Source organism: Solea solea, chromosome 16 (genome assembly GCF_958295425.1).
Source record: "Solea solea chromosome 16, fSolSol10.1, whole genome shotgun sequence".
Lineage (NCBI taxonomy): Eukaryota > Metazoa > Chordata > Actinopteri > Pleuronectiformes > Soleidae > Solea > Solea solea.
The window spans coordinates 21,728,121-21,751,366 of record NC_081149.1 but is presented as its reverse complement, the minus strand read 5'-3'; the positions used below and the strand labels follow the sequence as shown (position 1 = coordinate 21,751,366).

The window sequence follows — 23,246 nt, the reverse complement described above, 5'->3', positions numbered from 1 at the left end:
TGGTAGAATGCCTGCATGCAGGAAAAGGCTGTTAGAATATGAAGAGAGAGTAAGTGGAACAGGTCCGCCCGGTATCTTTTACCAGGGACACACCTGCTGGCCTGGGAGGAGCTGAGACAGGTGGACTCTCCTTAACTTCACTGAGGAAGAGAGACGGACGCTACAGGAGACAAGAAGGGGTGAGAGGACAAGGAGAGAGGAGAGGAGTTGGAAGATACACAGTCAGACTCAGATTACACTGACGGGCCTGAACAAGTGTCCCAACATGTCGAAGAACAAGGAATACAGCTCTGTAAAGATCAACAAGTGAGTTCCTGTGTGTGTGTGTCATGTTTTCTAGTCTTATGTCACTGTGTCCTGTCTTCCTCAACTGTGTGTGGTTCATGCAGCATGCCGGGGCATTTAAGCACCATGATTCCATGTTTGCACTGAACAGACGCCGACAATAACAACGGATCACGGGAATCAGGTGTCATTTGAAAGCAGCCGTGACCCGCACTGTTGCAAGACAACATTCTCCTTGTCATTCGCTCTGTGAAAGCTGAATGAGGGTCTTTTAGAACGTGACGGAGTCCTCCTCTCATGTGAAACCATGTCGCCGTTGTTTACTTAGATAAACCCTGTGTTATTGTAAGTGCTGAGTCTGTGTTATTAGCTGCCGTTCTGTAAACTCACCTGATTAACGTGACCTGACCACATATTTTCATTTGAGGGCGTTTATTGTTCATGTTGTAGGCCACTGCTGTGACTCATTATTAGCTGTCAGGTCATGAGTGAGCCTTTAATGCTGTAGTATCGCTGTCATGCAGAGAGTTGGCTTTGGGCGAGGACCCGAGTTGATGATTGCCGCCGTCAATGATGTTTTATGAAGTTCAACATGGCAGTAAACGTGCACACTCCCACCGGTGTGACATTGTGAAACCTGGACCCCACTCCCCTCTTTACTGTGACTAAGCAGGTCCATTAGTGCTCCTTCACAGTGAGGCGCGCCTTGAAGATAGTGACAGAGAGAAGTGAGGGAGTGGCAGGGCAGGGTCTCTCTCTCGCTCTCGGTCTCTGTGTCTCTGTCACTGCAGCAGCTTCATCAGCAAAGCCTCAACTCTTGACTTTGAATGGAAGTGAGTGAGTGACTCAGGGACAAACCTGCATGCACTGGTTTTGATACGTGGTTCAATTATTTGTGACTGGGGAGAAAAACCTGCCCGACACGAATGAAGACTCTCCTTGTGTGTAATATTTGCAGCAGAGGTGATGGAGGATGAATCCTCATCCTTTCATTAAGTGGTAATTCCACAGTGTAACAGAGTAACAGCATTAGAAGTAAAAAGAGTTGTTTGGTGTCAAATTTTAAGTCAAAATATTTGCTCTCTCTAGCGCAGATAATCTGCATATTTGATTTGGCAGAGATTTCTTTTTAAATGCCGGATGCTCTTCCTCACACAACCCTCCTATTTAGCTGGGCTTGGGATCAGCACAAGGAGTCCACTAGATGTGGTCCCACCTGTGGCTGGGGTCAATTTACAGTGTCCAGTTTACAATGACCAGTGGGATTGCTTACCTTGCTCAGTGGTACCCCAGTCCATCACCTGGCGCAGATTCAAACCAGCAACTCTTCGGATTAGATCCAGTCAAGCTCGTAAAAAATACATGACATAAAAGTAATCAGTGGCAAATTATCATCATTAAGTTTTGATCATTAAACTAATTATCTCCGAACCACCCGTTAATCAACCAATCATTTACCTTTCATCAAGTATTTAGACCTCTTCACCATTTGCACATTTCAGCTTTATGCTAAGGGTTATTATTAATCTTATCTGTCAGTTTGTCATGATGATGAAACAGAGACTGAAGTATCACATTGACATAAAGCCTCATTGGATTCATTTTCACTTATTCTTGATGGCACTCCACTACCGAAGAAGAACAAATAGTTTCTCTGCATGAATGATAACAACCCACAGGTGGAGCAGAGCTGCACAAACGTTCTGCTGAAATGCAGATTCCTGAGAGCCACAGCACGATCTCCATTACCATTAGTTGGATTAGTGGTCAACAGTTTTGACCTAGATCCTGTGCAGTAGTGGGTGACATGTCAACTCCACTGATCTGTGCTTCAAAGACTCAGAGAGACCAGACAGAGTCTGAAACCTGAAGTCTAAGCATCACATGAGAAGGAAACAAGGCGTCGTTCGTCACCCACATCATGCAGACGCGTTAAAAGACAACAGACTGGAGCAAAAGTAGAGATTTTGTTCATGAAAACACAGACCACAGCACTGAGGACCTCAGACCAGACCCTAACACCAATGAAAGCAGGACAGCAAGTCAAACTCATTTCTGAAGAGACCTGAAAACAACCTGAGCAGAAAGTCACCAAATATCAGAATCTAGACGTGCCAATCTTCTAGAGTCACAATCCAGGAGACCCAATAGATGCTGTAATCACTGCAAACACGGGCCAGAAGTGATGACCTGTGTCAGCCAGGCCCACATTTAACCATTCTGCAGCACATTTCACACTCTGTCTTCTGTGACCCACCAAAACCTTTGATATTATTCTCCATAAATGGTCAGAAAATAACATTTGCACTTGTACAAAATGTAGAAATTGGTCTTAATGACAAAATTCCTCTATTTATTCATTTTCTTATCTCTTGCCTCCAACATGCAGTACCCTCGTGGCCCAAACAAATAATATTATTGTGTATTAAGGCTGCATCATAATAAAAGGAAGTGAGGAAGTGCTAAGGCACTAGGTTAACAGAACTACGCCCACGTGTAGTTTATTGTCTAAAGAGGCATAAAAACAAAATATTCAAAGAACAACTAACTCAAATATGTTCTTACTTCATCACTGGCAGCAATAAAAAAAGACACAGTGGAGTCATCTTCCTCTTGCACCTTACTACAAGGCGAGCCATAATGTCTGAGTGTCTTGATAAGACAGGAATGTCTCTGTCCCTCACCGACAGCATTCCTCTGGGTTTGAAAGGAGGCGACACTCCCCCCTCAGCAATGTGTCCCTCGGGTCTCGATCTCGGGTGTGTCACGCTGAATAGTTGGCTTTCATTTGGTGTCGCGGAGTTTGACAGAACAAACAGCTCAGAGGAGCACAAACAGGTCCGCGGACGGCGCTCATGAGTGACACGGGCCGTGATGTGATGAGCCAGGAATGTGAAGGAAACATGTTTAGTGTGAAACGCTGACACTGTCACGTTCTTTCATTGACTCATGTGTCATTAGGCCGAGAGGAGAACGGTGGCCTTGTGTTCAAGACTAATTCAGGTCAGGAACCACAAAGGCAGCTGGTTTACTATGAGTAAACAGTGTAACACCAATAATGATTGAGTGTGTGTAACTTTCAAACATCAACAAATGTCTGAGAGGAGTTCACACAATGGTGATTAAAGCCGTCGGCTCCACACGACCCCCCTCTGTGTCTTCTTGTCTGTGGAGACGTTTCTGTGCTGAACGCTTGGAACATGGACCTCGATTCATCTTTTCAGAAAGCCCTGCAGGTTCAGAGGTCTGGTGTCCCATCACCCATCGTCTTGGCTGAAAAGCACTAAAACAACCATGAAAAGTTTCCTCCTAATTCTCATAGACCTGAGACGAGAGAAGACATGTCAGCGTCTCTGTCTCTCACAAACGTTAAATAGTGATGTTGAGTGAGATGCTGATCTTTACAAATCAGTGCAGTTGACTGATGGCAGATATTTATATGTTTTGTCAATTCTCTTTTATTCCCCTCCGTCTGATAAATGACACAATTATAAACACAAGCGCTTCATTTAAATTGTACATGATACGGAACAAAGCTTATTTGGTTATTAAAGAAAACACATGGTTTATCTCATCTGCAGTGCACGTATAATGTATAAAGTAAATTCTGACTCTGTATGAAACACACAAACAAACATCTTAGCAGCATTTATCAAGTTTCTTTGAGCAAAATCGGGTCATAATAATTAAACAATACTCTGCTAATGCTGATTATTAAGCAAATTATTTGGTGGACAATAATTCACATAAAGGTATTTGAACACAAATATGTTTTAGAAATCTTCCGTGACCATAAATTACACAAACAAGCTCTAGTTACCGTAACAAGAATAGTTAACAAGAATAATTAATCCAGTATTTCCAGTATTTATTATCTTGCTGTCACATTATCTTTAAGTCCTCTTATAATGAGTAGACGAAATAAACCATCATCACCACATGGCCAAACACTGTTTGCCTTTCTCCTCAGTTTGCATCAACACCTGAGCTATTCTCTGTCACCTGTCCAGATGACCTTGCATTGTCTTCAAGTGTAAAATCTTCCATGTGCAGAATCGTCATATTTATCTGTGTGTTGTTGTCTTCTTACCCAGGTTCCAGGCCCAGGACCTGGCCATGCTGATCGCTCGCATGCAGAAGAACGCAGACCGAGTGGAGAAGAACATCCTGAGAGCGGAGGAGCTGATGCTCGAGGTAAGCGTCCACTCCTGCTGCAGCAGCTTCGGGCTTTTATGACTGAACATGGAACTTTCCTTTGCTGCCATTATGCAAGGGATCATTAACACGTCATTTCTGTGACAGAAAAGTGTGAAATGTACCCACAATGAGCCCAGTTTTTCATTTACATACAGTATACAGCACACTGTAATCCATTTTGTCCACGTATGTATGCAAATATGGATCTTGTCATTGCACAATCATCCGGAAACATCAAACCAATAACGCAGGACGGCTGCATCATTAATCCCAAAATATTGGAAATCACAAATGACCAAAAGGTTGAGCTTTGATTTGTGATGAAATCAGAATCAGAATCTGTTTTATTGCCAAGTAGGTCTTAAAAAAAGGAATTTGCTTTGGTGTTTTGTTGCAGAGCAAACACAGAAATTAGAAAATACAGACAAAGGTTACAAAAAAAGCACTCTGCGTCTCTAAAACTGTATTAAATCAAGAAAATAAAAGCAGTTTATGTACAAGAATTGGCTAAATGAGACAATACAAAGCTTAAATATATAGATAAATAAAAGGATATGAGTATATATGAATATACAGTATGATCATGAGCAAAACATGGTGGGAAATCTTGCTGGGGACTAAAAAAGTCAAATGTATATCATTTTATTGTGAAAATAACAGATAACACATATGAACAATCATAATATCTGTCAAAAAAGAATTGCAACTGGATTTCTTGACCATATTTTGCAGCTCTGCAATGCAGTGGGACATTGTTTTCAGTTATTAGATTATAGGACAGACAGCATGGACGTGTGTAGGACACGGACAGTGACACTTGTGTCCTGCTGCTGCTGCCTCTGTGTAGGACACTGAGCGTGAGAGGAAGAACCAGCAGCTGATCCATCAGAAGATCACCGCCGAGAACCTGACGGAGGCCGAGGGGCTGCTGAAGGACCTCTTCATGGACGTGGACAAAGCCAAGAGGCTGCAGCACCCTCAGGCTCATGAGATAGACAAAGAGTGAGTTTACGCGTGTATATCACACATGAATTAAAACACACATTAAAAAATACCAACGTTGGTATGCATGCCAGCAGCAGACACACCTGCAACTCTATCCATCATCACCCTCCACTGAGATATGATCACCACTCACTCTCACTCCCACAATAAAACCTGTCACTGTTCTTCTCCACCTGTCAGCTGTGTCACTCTGTGGCTTTGATTGTTTTGATTTCAGCGTGAACAACCTCCACGTCCGCTGGGCCAAAGACTGCGCCACCTACAGGGAACTGTACGAACAGGTGCAGGACCTGGAACTGGCACCCAAGATCCGCTGGAGTTCTCTGCTGGATGACAAACTGGTCAGATCATACACAACGTTTAAGTTTGATGTCTATACGTTGGCTACGTGTGTGTGTTTAAAGCCTGGTAACAACATCAGGGATGTTTATTTGTTCAGTATTATTTGTAATTTAACTCTGTATCTTTAAATGATGGCGTCCTCCACATACCGTTTACCTTCACTGTTCAGAAGCAGAATCATTTATTATTAACTCCCAGGGGAAACTGGGTGTGTTATATTTGCTCCTTCACAAATGAAAGAACACTCAGGAATAGAAAAATAATGAACATGAAAGAATGTTTGTATGTATAGAACCACAGTTAAAATGGATTAAAACAGTTGCTGTCAAAGCCACAGGGTTTTTAAGAGCATAATTATTCAAAGTAGTAGTTTTTTACACATTTATGTATTATGCCAGTCATAAATAAAGTGTCACATCAACTCAGAGTAACACAACTAAACTTCTAAACATCTTCATACCAATAAAGTGAGTTTGTCTCTCTTTCATCTGCTGTGTTTTTACAGAAACAGTTAGACACGGAGGCGTACGGCCCTAAACTGTCTGATGTAGAGAAGCAGATTGCCGCTCACAACATTCTGCACCAGGAGATCGAGGCGTACAACGCTCAGCTGCAGCCCGGCTCCACCACCTCACAGGTAACGGCACACAACAACAACAACAACAACAACACTACTGTTCGTTCTGTTCATTCATTTGTTTGTTTGTTAGGAGCAATACGCCGCCGTCAAGGACAAATATGCAAAGCTTTTAGTAAGTGGTGTTCATTTTGCTTTCTTCTGCAGACTGTGCCGTGGTCACAGACACATACATGCCCGTGTAGAGTCTGTACTTCAACATGATTCGTGTGTGTTTTGCAGGAAAAGTCCCAGCAGAGGCGAAGCTCTCTGGCCTCCCTGTACGAGTACATGCAGGGCTGCAGTAAGGAGCTGGTCTACCTGTCTGGTCAGCAGGAGAGGATCCTGCAGAGAGACTGGAGCGACCGCATGGTCGACCCCCCGAGTGTCCGCATGGAGTATGAGGTGAGGGGCCAGTGTAGCAATTTTCCCACACATCAAATAGAATAGACGTTTAAGTTTGATTAACTGGCTACATGTGTTTTTTAAAGCCTGGAAACAACACTAGGGATGTTCATTTGTTCTTATAATCTGTTATTATTTGTATCTTCTTCTCTTGGCTCTGTATCTTTACATCTTTAAATAATGGTGTCTTGTAAACTAGTTTGTGTCTGGCACTAGAAAACTACAGACTAGAAGCACGAGAAACAACATGGTATTTTTACAACTACAAAAGTTCTACTATAATATGACAGAGGAAGAAAAACGTTGTCAGCTTGCCTTCCAGCACAACCCTGCTTGGTCCTGTTTTACCAGCTAGGGAGCCAACAGGTATAACCAGTATAGTACAGCTCAGCTCAGTATAGTGCATACTTAGTCTTTACTTACTGTGGAATTTTGATTTGAATACTTAAACATCCAGTGTTTTACTTTTATTACCAAAACACCTCAGCTTCTCCTCCCCCCGCCCCTTCCCTTCTTCACCTCTCACCCATTCCTCACACACACAGTGACAGCTCTCACCTTCTACCTCATATTGGATTTTCAATAAGTTATGTATATCTGTCTTTTAAAGTAGCAAATACTTGAGTCCGAGTTTTTAAATCCAGAAAAATTGGAGCTGTGAAGTGCAGGAACAGCAGCAGTAGGTGTGTGTTCCTTATATGGACATCCTGGGTGTGTGTGTTTATAGGTCACATATTCAGGCTTTAAAAAAATGTGTTTTCTTCGTTGTCTTATGTGATGTTGAGTCACATTTGTATAGTAGTGGGTATAAAGTAGCAATAATTGTGCAGACGACACAAAATAGAGTGTTTTTTTTTTATTTTTGATCATAAAAACAAACCTAGTGAACACGTATTTCCAAATTCAACGTTTTGCTCAGGTGTGTTTATATAGTTGGTGAAAATTATTATTTTTTTCATCAGATTGCCTATAGGTTGTGCTGAAAAAAGGAGATGAGACACTCAAAATTGCATGTTCTTATACCGTCTGTATATACTGTATGTGTAATGGACATAGTAATGGAAAAAAGCAGCTGAAATGCTCTGTGTTCTAAGGATTAAATACTGGATGATCATGGATATGAGGTGCCTTTTGAGACTGGCTCCAATGAAGTGGACATTTATTTATATTTAAAAGTCACACATCAATTTAAAGTCCCTCTTTATGTGTTTTTCCAGAAATTTAAAAACAATGGCCTGCTCGCACATGAAAGTGAGATCAACCAGCTGCAGGATGAAGGAGATCGTCTGGTTCAAAGGAATCATCCTGGCACGCCAACGATAAAGGTACACTGCGTCTGTCAGACGTGAGGACAGACCATCATCACAGTGAACAACACTGAGCTGAGTTCTCTTTGTTATTTTCCCTCAGACACACAGAGACTCAGTGCAGAACGAGTGGCAGGCCTTTCTCAACCTGTGCCTCGCACAAGAAACACACCTGGACAACATTGAAGATTATAAGAAGGTACGGGAGCTGTGACGACACCAAACTGTGACTTCATCTTCATAATGTTCTGTTAGATGTTTGTTGATGTGCGTCCGTGTGTTCTGTGCAGTTCCAGCTCGATGCCGAGACTCTGTCTGAGTCACTGGAGAGACTCAATTCCACCCTGGACCCAAAGTCCACGGCCAACAAAAGCAACCATGAAATCCTGTTTGCCCTGGAGGTACAGCACTGTTTTATGATGTCATGTTTGGTTAGAGTTTTATTGAATGACAACAAAAACAACAGAGTCCTAATGCTGATTGGTATGGTCACTAACATGATATCATGATAAAACCGTTTCCAAATACGTCAGTGTGTATAACGATCGAGATTAATGCCAGATAATATATTAGAAGAAACCATTGAATTATGTTTTAAACGTGTAAACATTTAAATTCATAATAAACAGCACAGACATTATATTGATTATGTTGTCAGACATTAATCCTGAGAATTACAGGCTTTTAGATACACAACATTCAGCATGGGAGCAAAACGGTTGAAAAATAATGAAGCAATATCAACACGAGAGAGTCTGCTGTCGTACGGCTGTGATGAAACTTGAAAATGAAAAGTTATGATATGATTTCTTGTCATACGGCTTATCAACACAAACAATCAGCATATACACTACTTTGATTCATGTACATTTGTGTGTATGTTTTCATTGATTGTGCGACCACAGAGAAACAAAGTGTCTGTTGAGAGTTGTTTGTATGAATCTGTCGAGTTCATGTGAAAACACAGTGCTGCTGCTGCTGCGTCTCACTATTATATTCATGTTTTTCATGTATTCAGATCCAGACGGCTGTGACAGGTGTCAATTTTATCTAATATTTCTGGTAGAATGTCAACATAATTATCTTTCTGTCACTCGTTTCTCCACGGTTAAACAATCTGAGGCTGAATTTTACAAAGCCGGTAAAAAGCCACTGAACCTATGAATCAGAAGGATTTGTGAGACTTTTAATTTGAAATTTCTCTAAAACTGTACAGTAAAAATGTCTGATTTGAACAGTGTGATAGTAGTCATAGATGTCCTCGACACAACATGGTCAGTCTAGTTCAGAACTTTTGGAAATTTAGTTTTTTATTGCATCTCAGAGTTGAGAATTTTTTCAATTTAAAAAGTGCCAATGTGGGACTTTTAACTTGAAATCTCTCTATAACTGTACAGTAGAATTGTTTTAATTTACAGTATGTTAGTAGTCACGGTTCAGTCACGGTACCTAGTTAAAAAATAAAGTTTAGCATTTTTATTGATCTCACTTGACCTTTTTTTTTAAAAAAAAATGTTTTTTTTAAAAATACTTGCGCAACATCAAATCAAATATCAAATGCAATAAATGTATAATTGTACAATAATAACTATTAACTGAAATGTCACTTTAAGCTGTTTGAGTAGGTTCAGAGTTTGCTGTGTGCGTGTGTGTGTGTGTGTGTGTGTGTGCACAAAGTGACCTGATCAGTTCTTCAAGTTTTAATAACGACACCCAGCTCTTTTGTTGACACGCACAGTATTTGTTTAGTTTTTATAGAGGACTTTTTCAGGCACAAGTTGAGTCAGTTATTTGGGACAAAGTGTCCGTCGGGAGTGAATGTGAGGTCATAAAGTCTCTGTGTAAATAGAAATAAAGCTCCACTTTGGCTAACGGGTAAAAACGCTCCTCATAAAAAGTCAGAGAGTCTGTGTCTGTCTCTCTTCATAATAATGAGTGTGGATGTATTAGCAGATTCCACTTTACTGTGATAACGACACATACGTTGACGTGTCTGTATCACATCAGTCATCGCAGCTGGAAAAAGCCTTCACATCATTACAATGTCACCTGTCACGGATTAATGCACAGCAGCAAAAAGAAATTGTTTATGTTACAGCCTCAGGCTTTTGTCAGTCTTCAACTAATGCACACACACACACACACACACACACACACATTAATAAGGGTGGTGGTTACTTAGTTCTGTCACTCACAGCAAAAAGGTTCTCAAAGGAGTTTTAATCCCAGTTTGGCAAGGTGACAATTTGCATATTCTCCCAAAGTGTGTGTGTGTGTGTGAGACATTGTAGGGTTGACTTAATGTGAAATTCTAAACTGAGCGTAGGTGTGATTATTACATTTTTTCTCGCGTATAAAGGCAGAGCATTGTTGTGCAGGAGGTCACTGATATTGCAACTATTCCTGCACTTTGCATTAAAGTTTTGTGGCAGAAACATACGATGCAAAGCTCTTATTTAACTGTTTTAAATCTAAAATGATATTTAAGGACGCTGAGACCCCAGAGCTTGTTTGTAGTTGTGTATAGTTGTTTCCTTTTTCGCACCGCTGTCCTCTTTTGCTCTCTCTTTTGTTTAAGAAACAAACATTGACACATATACACACATAGATGTAAGTATCATACTGTATATATTTTACATAATACAAGGTCGAGACTGTCACCAGCTCAACCACACATAGACAAATGTTTGCATTTATGGAGGAGCAGCAGCAGCCATGACACTCTCACTTCTCTCTTTTCCAGTTATCATTCTTTGCAGAAAGGGAACGGGTCACATCGTTGGCGTTTAAATGAAATGAAATGAAATGGAAAACAGACAGAAATCAGAGTTTCGCACTCACTTCTTAGCACAAGTGTTTTACAGCAGTACAAATGAGTAAATGGGCTAATGTCAACATTTGTTAGAGCTGTTCACAGACATATGAGCAAATCCTATGTCATATGAGCTTTCATTGGTTCATCTTACATGTAAAACATTTGGATAAGTCAATGTCTAATTACCAAGAAGAGGCTCACATGCTTTATGAAGCTCTGTAGATATAGATCTATAGATATATGAAACTGTCACTGGAGACAACATTGCTTTGAAGCTGCTCCTGTTCATGGCAAGAGACAAACTCAGCAACCAACCATTTCTTTCTTCTCCAAGAAGGAAGAATCTATTGTATAAAAGAAAGAATCTGTTCATCTGAATGTATCCCCGATGTAACTGTTGCTTGAACTATCTGACCTTCAGGGAGATGAACCAGCTGTGAAGAGGAATGAGCAGCGCCTGGCCTTCCTCAAGGAGAGCAGCGGCAGCATCATGCCCCTGAAGCTACGACGCCAGAAGCCCAGCAAAGCCACCACTGCCGTGGCGCTGTGTGACTGGGCCGACGAGGAGGTAAAGGATTAGGAGGAGTGTGGCAACGTTGTAGATACTGTAAACCTGTTGTCATCATCTTTGTTTCTTCTGCGTGTGTTCAGGACACAGTGAAGCGCGGTGAGAAGCTCACTCTGAGGTCCAACGCCGACAATAAGGACTGGGAGCTTCAGACCAGCACGGGGAAAGTCAAAACCCTTCCAGGGGCTTGTTTCGTGATCCCACCTCCTGACACTGAGGCAGTGGAGAAAGTGAACAGGTACACGATACAAACTCACAGTATCTTATCAAACACCTGAAACAGTGGGAACCGAGGTTTATGAATGTGTCTTCATCCTGTGTGTGATCAGCCTGGACAGAGAACTGAGCAGCCTGAAGAGCCGTAGATCTGCTTTAATGACCTCTTTGAGGAACCCCACAGTGGAGGTGGTTCGTCCTCAGAGTGCAGGTGAGAAGAAGACACACACACACATGCACGCACACACACACGTTTGCTCAGCATTTGTAGTGGGGACATTCATAGACATACTGCATTCCCTAACCCCTTATCTTAGCCCTTACCATCACAACTAAATGTCTAACCCTAACCCTATAAGTCTTAACCCTCAAAAAAGCATTTTAAGGTGTGACAAAATGTGAGGACCAGCCAAAATGTCTTCATTCCCGATGGTTTATAGGTTTTTTGGCCCTCACAACAATGCAACCCTCACTAGCCCCTTACCCTAACCTTAACCATCACAGCTAAATGCCTAACCCTAACCCATAATCTAACCCTAAACTAAACCCAATTCTAACCCTAACCCTAAAACCAGGTCTTCACCCTGAAAAAGCCCTTTATAGATGTGAGAATCAGCCAAGATGTCCTCACTTTCCCCATTTAGCTTTCGTTGGTAGTAAGACATGCAGTTACATACATGTCAAAAATGCAGTTGTTTCAGGGGCGATAACAATGTTATTTTTGCTTAGCACATTTCATGCAGTGAGGCAATCCAGGAAACACAGAGCAGAGATAACACAGCAGGAAAGGTTAAAACAACAAAGGGGTATTGCAAATAACACAGTTTTATCAATAGAGTTTCAGAGCAGTTTGAAAAAAGACAAGATAAACAAACAAAAATATATATATATTGCAAGATATCAGACCTTATTATTAAAAGCTCTGAAAAACAAAAAGTTATCAGATATGATAAGTTTCTCAGGGAGAAGCAAAACACTGGCTTCTCAATGTTTAGGAGAAGCTATTATTAGTACACAGTGTTTTTACCGTGTACTAATAATGACTAACTAAAGATTACTATGAAAATAAAAACAGAAATGTGCTCACTTTCTCTACAGTGACTCACTCACATATGGTATGTTTTGAAAAGTACGTTAGGGATTGAAAGATGTACATTTACATCATGATTTAGAATCACATTATGGTATTACATTCTTGGCATTTAAATACAACATTAACACAGATAAATGGGATAAAAGTGGACACTGGAGATAGGATATATGACAGCCAATGCATGTACACTTAATCCTCACAGCATCAATATTTGTGTTAAAAGATTGATGTTTTTTTCATGTGAACATTGTTTTCACTCCTCAGCTACAGTGAGAAGTGCTCCAGAAGATCCCAGAGCAGCAGAGCTCGCTAATGATTTAGACAACATCAATAGATCCCTGGACAGGGTTCAGAAAGAGATCCTGAGCCGGGCCAGAGCTCCCATTGACAGCCGCAGCCCCACACAGGACCTGGCAAACAGACTTCAAGAGCAAGAGGTGAACATGGACACATGAACGCCTTAATCACACATGTTGCTGTTTCATCATCACATTTCCTTCATCCTTTATACCTCACCCCGACAGAAATCTGCTCTGAGTGCTCGGAGGCTGGAAGCTGAGAAGGCAAGAGTCCAGAGAGAGATGGAGCCGATTGTGTCCAAGACTCCTCTGGGACCCATCGCCTCGACCCTGCCCCTGAAACTCAATACTGCCAATAACAAGCTTGATGACATTGACGCACTCATTGCTCTTTATGATAAAAAGTAAGATCATATTGAATTGTAATTGTAATTATGCCATTTATGTAACATAATTCCTATCTGTCCAGTGTGTAAGAATTAGTGAAGGTGTGTTTCTTCTCTGTTTAAAATCTACAAAAAGCAAAACAAATGCTCAGGCAGTTTTGTCCATTCACGCTACTGTAGGAACATGGTAACACAAAATGATGGCCTCTGTAGAATAAGATCCTTGCCTGAAGTAGCCTAGACATAAAAAGCTTATTCGAAGTCTACAAAAAACTAATTATTTTTGACAGTTATACACTTATATAAACATACTTATGGGTAGTTTATTCAATTTCTACCAATAAACCCTGCTACATGTTACACACTAGACCTATAATAAAAATATTTTCTCTCCTTTCACCAGAGCTACAGCCGCCATGTTCCTGGAGAAACAAATGTACAACGTGGACGGCTTTGTCTCTGGGTTTGAGGACCAGCTTTCGAAGGACGGCGTCGTTCTTGATCAGCCTAACGTCCTCCAGAGTCGCAATCAGCGTCTGCAGGTGCAGCCGCAAGACACTTCAGTCAGAGATGTGATAATACAAATGAGATTATTTTTTTCTTTATTTTTTTCTTAAACCTATACCTTTGTCTCCATCCGCCATCAAACAGGATATTTACAAGAATGTCGCTTCAAAGAAGAGCGAGTTGATCAAGTTGGGCAAAGACTTGGACCTGACGAAGCAGGCCTGCAGTTCCATGCAGCAGAGTTTCAATGAATACTGTCCTGACATCTACCGTCAGGAGACTGAGGTGAAACATCTGAAGAACCGTTTCTCAAATGTCAACAATCAGCTCCAAGATAGGTGAGGGAGGAAAATCTGCACGTATCTTTTTTTATACTTCCTTTCTCAAATACTGAAGATATGTCTGCTCTTTGTTTTTGCTTTAGATCTACTCTCCTACAGGAGGCAAACAATAAAAACCAAGATTTCCAGAATGCTTGCCAGTCACTGGATTTCTTCTTGGTCAATTTGCCCAATAATACAATCAAACCCACAGATGATGTGGCTCAGATCACAGCCAAGCAGAACTCTCAGAGGGTGAGTGGCAGTGTTTTACATACTTTAACACATCAACTGACTGAAGCTGTTTCTGCAATGACATGATCTTACTTTGCCTTGTGTGTTTCTTTTAAAATTCCATCCCATGTTTAGATAGTGGTGGAGGACATCAAGAGAAAATCAAAGGATTTGGCCCGAGTCAAGGATCTTTCATTTGATCTGCAGAATGTCTTAAATGTGAGTTTGTTTTGTATGATTCTCTGTGCTTGAAGCATAAACGCATGCTAATATTTCCACCGCTCTGTGAGGACAAAGTAACTTAGTGAAGGCGTTAACTGGGAAATCAAGACAAGGCACTTTTATTGATAGAGTTTTCACACACAAAGGCAGATTCAAGGTGCATTAAATAACAACACAGATTTATAAGAAATCAAAGCAAAGCTTATAATGCAAATCGATAACAAAGTAAATAATTAAATAATAATTAAAGAAATTCAAAGTTTAAGAGGATTAAAGTGTTTAAAGAAGTAAAAGGAGCAAAAACAAATGAGAATCTTAAGATGGTAAGAGAAATTCCAAAAAAGTAAGTAAACATATATATATATATATATACGCACGATAAATAAACACATTGATATATTAAAACTATATTGCATTTGTAGCTGTACTTATTAATTAGGTTTTAAAAAATACAGACAAAATGTTTATAAGATATTTAACATTTAAAACAATTTATTTCGATAGAACACTTAAATACAACCGAGTTGACCAAAGTGCTGTTATATCGCATGAATACATGAAACAGACAGGATATGAAACAAAGTACCTGAAAGCAGTAAAAAAAGAACAATAAAACAATAAAACAATAAAAACGGAATGTCAAACCAATAAAACACAGAAACAAAGTCAATATATATACGTATAAAACAGTAAAACTGCCAGCTCATACATACATACTTATACATGCTCTGGGAACGTCAAGGAGAAGAAGTTTGTTGTTAGTCGAGATTTAAAAACAGGCAGCGTAAGAGCATAATTTAGGAGCCACCACAGCAAAGGCTCTGTCTCCCCGGTGTTTTAATCTCCACCTAGTTATCACAAGAAGAGACCTTTCTGCAGTATTGATCAGAAAATGTTGTCATGCAAAGCCAAAATCTACATGTACAGTATCTCTGCATTCTATAGACATGAGCATTATACAAGCTTATATAAATTGGGAACAACTCTGATCATGTGATTGTAATCATGACATCGCTATGAAGTAAAAAAAACTTTTTAAAAATCAGTTTTTGTGTTGTATTGAGATATATACAGTATATGGCACATGCACAGGGTGCGTTTCATTGACCATTTACAACTCCACCGGGTTATGTGTGCACCTCCAAGTGCCAAAGCACTGTAAAAGTTTTAATATGCTGTATTTCATTCCAGGAGTACGAGGTTAAGTCAAACACTTACCGTGGCACTCTGAATGACGATGACGATGATGACGACGATGATGACGACGATGAAGAACCGGTTCTAAAGAAACGTTCAACTACAACTTTAGCTCAAGCTGTACAGAGAAAGGTATAATGAACTCATAACTGCGTGAAATGTTCTCAAATATTCTTAACTCTAACATTCATTTTTCCTTGTGCTTCTGCTAAAGGAGAAAGATCTGCTCAACCTCTTCTCTGCCGTATCTGCTGAGAACACTCAGCTTAACAACCAGTTGGGGACGACAAAGATCATAATGGCCAGGGTATGATGTCATTAATCAAAAAAAATATCAGCAATAGGCATGTTCACAGTCGCTTTATCTAAAGTGTCCATCTTTTTCTCTTGTCCTTTTATTTCTGTACAGAATGAAGAGAAAGTCAGCCAGGTAGTTGTAAATCAGCAGCTGCAGCTACAGAGCCAGCAGAGAGACCTGGAGGCAAGTGATAGTCTGAAAAGGGAATTAAATGAGGAGATTAATAGGCGCTTACATGCTGAAAAAGACCTGGAAACGTACCGCACAAGGTTTGTGTCTCTGAAAAACAGGAGAGGAGTGGAGAGGTTTCAAGAGAAGGAGGTGGTGCAGTACTACCGTGACCCTAAAGTGGAGTTGGAACTGGAGTCCCTAAAAAAGCGGATCCAGGAGGAATCATCCAAGAGGTCAAGAACCCGTTCAGAGATCGAAATTTACAACGAGAAGGTTATCAGTATGGAAATACAGCTCACGAAAGTTGAACCTAAACTGGTGACCAAGGTGCTGACTGAATATGAGAGAGACCCACAGCTGGATAAAGAGGCAGTCAGGATTAGAGAGGAGATGCGTAGGATACAAATGGAAGTACAAACTAGAGACTCCGAAACAATTCATGTGAAATCTGAGATCACAGTTCTGTCTCAGCAGAAACCAAAAATCAGGGAGAAGATCGTTAAGAAGGAAGTTGTGAGGCTTGAAAAGGACCCAGAGATGCTCAAGGGTGTTTTCATAATCCAAGGTGATATTGCGGAGGAAGAGTCCCGGTGCAAGTCCCTGAATGATACCGTTTTTAGCACAAGGAGCCAGATAAACACACTAGAAAGAGTAATTCCCACCATTCAGCCCAAGATAGTCACCAAGGTGGTGAAGCAAGTCCAGCAAGACCCTGATTCAGTCGAAGAATTCAAAAAATTACGAATGGCCTTAGAAGAGGAGAAAGATGAGAATGTGATACTGATGAAGGAGTTAACCACCCTTAACTTACGTTACAGTGAAGTGGAGAGGTTCAAGCAAAAAGTTGAGGTCAAAGAGATCATCAATGAGATCTACAGGATTGACCCGGAAACAGAACTTGAGCTGGTACGTCTCAAGAAACAGCTGCAGGACTGTAGCCGAAACCGAACTAACATGGAAAAAGAAATCAACACAGTCACGACAACTGTGACCACTTTACGAGCTCAGAAACCCAAAGTGGAGTACAAGGAGGTGACACAGGAAGTGATCAAAGAAGAGAAAAGCCCAGAGGTCGTCAGGGAATTACAAAGGCTGAGCAACCAAGTTTCCCGTCTGCAAGTCAACTATGACACCACCCTGGAGCTGCTCTCCCACTTACGCAAGGAGAGAGATGAGCTGAAAGCTGAAAAATCCAAAGTGGAGACAAAACTAGTCACCAAAGAGATCATCAAATATGAGAACGATCCTCTTGTTGAAAAAGAGGCTGACAGACTTAGGAGAAATGTACGGGAGGAGATCCAGCAGCGCCGCAGCTTGGAGGAGTTGCTTTTTGACCTTCAGAACCAATACATTGTCCTTGAGAGGCAAAAGCCAGAAGAGAAGATCATCATGCAAGAGACGATACGTCTTCAGAAAGACCCCAAGCAGATTGTAGAGCACGAAAAGTTGAACAAGTCCCTGGATGATGAAGTGAAAACCCGCAGGAAGTTTGAGTTAGAGGTCAGACAGCTCAGAGCGCTGGTTCAAGAGAGAGAGAGCACTCTGGCTCAAATGGATGAACGTCAGAGAAAGATTCAAGTGGAGTCAGAGCTCAGGCAGATCAGAGCTCGCATTCTTGAACTGGAAAATTCTCCCGCACCTGTTGAGGAGAAGATCATTATTGAGGAGGTCCTGAAAGTGGAGAGGGATCCAAAGTTGGAAAGACTTACTGATGGTATTCGTGTTGATTTGGAGACAGAGGGCAACAATATTAGTCGAATAGAGAGAGAAATCCGAAACCTGAAGGTGAAATTGGAAATTCTGCTAAAAGAAAAGTCAGTGGAGAAGGTTGTTTACAGAGAGGTTGTCCGTGTAGAGAAAGACCCGGCTGTGGAGGCTGAAAGGGAACGTCTAAGAGACCTAGTGTCACAGGAGAGAAACCTCAGGCGGGATGTGGAAGACAATGTTCAAAACATCAACATCAGAATTGCACATCTGCATACATCAAAGACTGTGACCACTCAGGAGGAGAAAACTCTCATCACTAACAGAGATGCTCTACAGAGAGAGAAAGAAGATTTTCTCAAACAACTCAAAATGCTGGAGTCTCAAAGACAGAACATCACCATCACCTTCCAGCAGCAAACCAAGCTGGTGAGTGAGAGGACCCAGAGCGCACGACAAAGGAGTCTGAAGACCTCAACTGAAATACAACGGCTGGAGCGTGAGATCCTAAAAGAAAAAGACAAAATACACCAGAAAGAGGCGTACATCATTGAGCTGCAGAACACCCTTGAGAAGGATGACCATACAGAAACTCACACCAGAGAGACTAATCTCTCCACAAAGATCAGCATCCTGGATCCAGAAACTGGTAAAGACTTGTCTCCCTATGATGCCTACTTGCAGGGATTGATTGATCGCAACCAGTATATTAACCTCGCAGAATTAGAGTGTGACTGGGAGGAAATCACTTCTACTGGCCCGGATGGCGATACAACAATTCTGCAAGATCGCAAGAGTGGGAAGCAGTACTCTGTCAAGGATGCACTGAAGAATGGTCGCTTGACCGAATATGATTTGAGTCGCTTCAAGGACGGGAAAATGTCGATTTCTGAGTTTGCCCTCCTTGTCGCAGGGGAAACCAGAAAGCCCATTGTTCCTCCGATAATAATCCCAAAATCACCAACCAAACCTGCCCCACTCTCTCCCTTCAACTCTATGTCAACCTCGAGGAGGTCTTCCTCCTACACGAACCTCAGTGGCAGCATGAGCAACTTAGCCACTCCAATGTCCCCAGTCTCTCCCACTGCAGGTGACGAACATTTTCCAATCTCCGGTGTTTATGACACCACCACAGAAAGTCGCATGTCTGTTAGAAGCGCCCTCACCCGCAAACTCATTGATGCTGACACAGCTCTTAAGTTACTTGAGGCACAAGCAGCCTCTGGTGGTATTGTCGATATTAACAAAAAGGACAAACTGTCCGTCCATAAGGCAGCTGAACATGGCCTTATTGACCATGGTAACATGTATAAACTTCTGAATGCCCAGAAAGCCTTTACTGGAGTTGAAGACCCTGTGACTAAAGAGCGTCTTGCCGTCGGACAGGCAGCACAAAAAGGATACATTCCCCAGGAAAACGCTATAAGGTATCTGGAGGCACAGTATCTGACTGGTGGGTTGGTGGATCCCAGGAAAGCAGGTCGCCTTACTGTCCAAGAAGCTCTCGCTAGTGATATAATTGATAGCACGACAGCTGGTCAACTGGAAAAAGAGGCGTCTCACACGAAAGAGCTGGTGGACCCCGTTTCCAAGGAGAAAATATCATACAAGGAGGCAATGGATCGCTGTAAGAGAGACATCAGCACAGGTCTCCTGCTGCTTCCAGTGGCCTCCACAGATTCTGCTAATGCTCCATCATACTCCAACTATCGATTTAGCTCGTCTTACAAATCTAAACCTTAGATTTGCGGTTTAGGTGCAATGTTTTTACTACAGGTGCTAGAGAGAGACAGAATGCCTAGAAATGTACATGTAAAGAAATGAAGGATAAAACAATAGGGTCATACACCTAGACTTCTTTGAAAACACTGGAAAAATTATACATTTTTGGTGGAAATCACATTGATGTGTGTGGTTTTTTTCTGTGGGTAATGTTTATGTTTTACGTGGTACAGTATATTGTTTTTCAGCATTCTCAAACTACAGTAAAGTGTTCATAAGTGCTTAATTAAACTCCACAAACTTCACATTCGTTTTTTGTTGTTCTTATTTAAAACAGTGAGTATACATACACTGTAGAGTAGTAGTACCCACTTGTGGCTTTTCCTCTAGCCCATCAGGTCGACTTCAGGACTGCTAAAAGGGTTCCCAGTGATTTCAAATCATATTAATTTGTCTGGATTTATAACTTTGATAAAACCTTGATTTTTTTTTTATTTAACACATCATTCTGTCAATATTATAATTTGTTGTGTAGGTAAATTCTACTGCTTTGATTGTGAGATGCTTGCTCTGCAATTCAGAGATACAAGTCATCTTCTGGTGGCCAGAGATACTTGTCATCATGCTCTTACTCTAAATGTCTTGGTTTCTCATATTGGTCAGAGTTTTTCAAAAATGTAACCATTCAATTACGAGGACAAACTGTTTGATCCTTCATCAGTTAACTTATTTCATGTGATCCTCTGTCCTTGTTGGGAGAATCACCAGCACTGAAGATAGTCCAGTGGACAAGGACGTCGCATCGTGACATCAAATCCCACTGGGTTTATGTGTCTGTGAGGTATGTGTGTCTGTCTGGGTCTTTAAAAAAAAACTAAACTGAAAGACTTCAAAACAAAATTGTCAAAACCAAACAAAATAACATCCAAAAACCTATCCCAGAATAAAATTTTCCATCGCGTACACGCTGGCGTCATTTCAATTTCAGAGAGGATTTCAATGTCATCAACAACGACACGGCGATGTGAAAACATTTAGTAAATGAGTCATACTTTAGTATGTCGTCAAAAATGTGACAAAAAAGTCATAAGTTAGTATGTCGTCCAAAATGTGACGAAAAATTCATACTGTAGATTGTCGTCCAAAATGTGACAAAAAAGTCATAGGTTAGTATGTCGTCCAAAATATGACAAAAATCGTCATAGGTTAGTATGTCGTCCAAAATTGTTCAAAAAAGTCATAGTATAGTATGTCGTCCAAAATGTGACAAAAAAGTCATAGGTTAGTATGTCGTCCAAAATGTGACTAAAAAATCAAACTATAGTATGTCTTCCAAAATGAGACAAAAAAGTCATACTATAGTCAGTCAGTCAGTCAGTCATCATCTACCGCTTAATCCTCTGCCAGAGGGTCGCGAGGGGGTGCTGTGCCAATCTCAGCTACATCGGGCGATAGGCGGGGTACACCCTGGACAGTTCGCCAGTCCATCGCAGGGCCACACACAGATAGAGACAAACAACCATTCGCTCTCACACTCACTCCTATGGTCAATTTGGAGTGTCCAATTTACCTATCCCCACATTGCATGTTTTTGGACTGTGGGAGGAAGCCGGAGTACCCGGAGAGAACCCACGCACACACGGGGAGAACATGCAAACTCCATGCAGAAAGGCCCTTGTTCCAACCAGGGCTCGAACCCGGGTCTTCTCGCTGCAAGAAGTGACTTATTTGTCACATTTTAGACGACATACTATAGTATGACTTTTTAGTCACATTTTGGACGACATACTAACCTATGACTTTTTTGTCACATTTTGGACGACATGCTATAGTATGACTTTTTTGTCACATTTTGGACGACATACTCTATAGTATGACTTTTTAGTCTCATTTTGGACGACATACTATACTATGACTTTTTTGTCACATTTTGGACGACATACTAACCTATGACTTTTTTGTCACATTTTAGACGACATACTAACCTATGACTTTTTTGTCACGTTTTGGACAACATACTATAGTATAACTTTTTAGTCACATTTTGGACGACATACTATAGTATAACTTTCTAGTCACATTTTGGACGACATACTAACCTATGACTTTTTTGTCACAATTTGGACGACATACTAACCTATGACTTTTTTGTCAAATTTTGGACGACATACTATACCATGACTTTTTTGAACAATTTTGGACGACATACTAACCTATGACTTTTTTGTCACATTTTGGACGACATACTAACCTATGACTTTTTTGTCACATTTTGGACAACATACTAACCTATGACTTTTTTGTCACATTTTGGATGACATACTAACCTATGACTTTTTTGTCACATTTTGGACGACATACTAACCTATGACTTTTTTGTCACATTTTGGACGACATACTATAGTATGACTTTTTTGTCACATTTTGGACGACATACTAACCTATGACTTTGTTGTCACATTTTGGACGACATACTAACCTATGACTTTTTTGTCACATTTTGGACGACATAGTAAAGTATGACTTTTTTGTCACATTTTGGACGACATACTATAGTATGACTTTTTTGTCACATTTTGGACGACATACTATAGTATGACTTTTTAGTCTCATTTTGGACGACATACTATACTATGACTTTTTTGTCACATTTTGGACGACATACTATACTATGACTTTTTTGTCACATTTTGGACGACATACTAACCTATGACTTTTTTGTCACATTTTAGACGACATACTAACCTATGACTTTTTTGTCACATTTTGGACGACATACTAACCTATGACTTTTTTGTCACATTTTGGACGACATACCATAGTATGACTTTTTTGTCACATTTTGGACGACATACTAACCTATGACTTTTTTGTCACATTTTGGACGACATACTATAGTATAACTTTTTAGTCACATTTTGGACGACATACTAACCTATGACTTTTTAGTCACATTTTGGACGACATACTATATAGTATGACTTTTTAGTCACATTTTGGACGACATACTAACCTATGACTTTTTTGTCACATTTTGGACGACATACTATATAGTATGACTTTTTTGTCACATTTTGGACGACATACTAACCTATGACTTTTTTGTCACATTTTGGACGGCATACTAACCTATGACTTTTTTGTCACATTTTGGACGACATACTAACCTATGACTTTTTTGTCACATTTTGGACGACATACTAACCTATGACTTTTTTGACCAATTTGGGACGACATACTAACCTATGACTTTTTTGACCAATTTGGGACGACATACTAACCTATGACTTTTTTGTCACATTTTGGACGACATACTAACCTATGACTTTTTTGACCA

The 23,246-nt window shown here is 40.7% G+C and overlaps 1 protein-coding gene across 1 annotated transcript; it reads left to right on the top strand.

Annotated features, from left to right (window-relative positions):
• The first annotated feature begins 81 nt into the window (after positions 1-81).
• On the top strand, positions 82-20,214 carry evplb (envoplakin b). Its single transcript, XM_058653365.1, has 22 exons — positions 82-306; positions 4,380-4,479; positions 5,330-5,484; positions 5,705-5,828; positions 6,335-6,466; positions 6,540-6,581; positions 6,689-6,850; positions 8,068-8,175; positions 8,261-8,356; positions 8,448-8,558; positions 11,394-11,540; positions 11,624-11,778; positions 11,870-11,967; positions 13,114-13,286; positions 13,374-13,552; positions 13,938-14,076; positions 14,186-14,379; positions 14,466-14,616; positions 14,731-14,814; positions 16,009-16,146; positions 16,229-16,321; positions 16,424-20,214. The coding sequence occupies exons 1-22, from the start codon at positions 266-268 to the stop codon at positions 19,928-19,930; spliced, it is 6,129 nt and encodes a 2,042-aa protein (XP_058509348.1). The 5' UTR covers positions 82-265; the 3' UTR covers positions 19,931-20,214.
• The last annotated feature ends 3,032 nt before the right edge of the window (positions 20,215-23,246 follow it).

What these genes read in the sequence shown, in the direction of transcription:
- evplb (XM_058653365.1), top strand. Translation starts at nt 266, where the DNA reads ATGTCGAAGAACAAGGAATACAGCTCTGTAAAGATCAACAA. An exon ending in CCAAGCAGAACTCTCAGAGG is followed by an intron (nt 14,617 to 14,730) that starts GTGAGTGGCAGT and finishes TCCCATGTTTAG; the next exon opens with ATAGTGGTGGAGGACATCAA. An exon ending in ATCTGCAGAATGTCTTAAAT is followed by an intron (nt 14,815 to 16,008) that starts GTGAGTTTGTTT and finishes ATTTCATTCCAG; the next exon opens with GAGTACGAGGTTAAGTCAAA.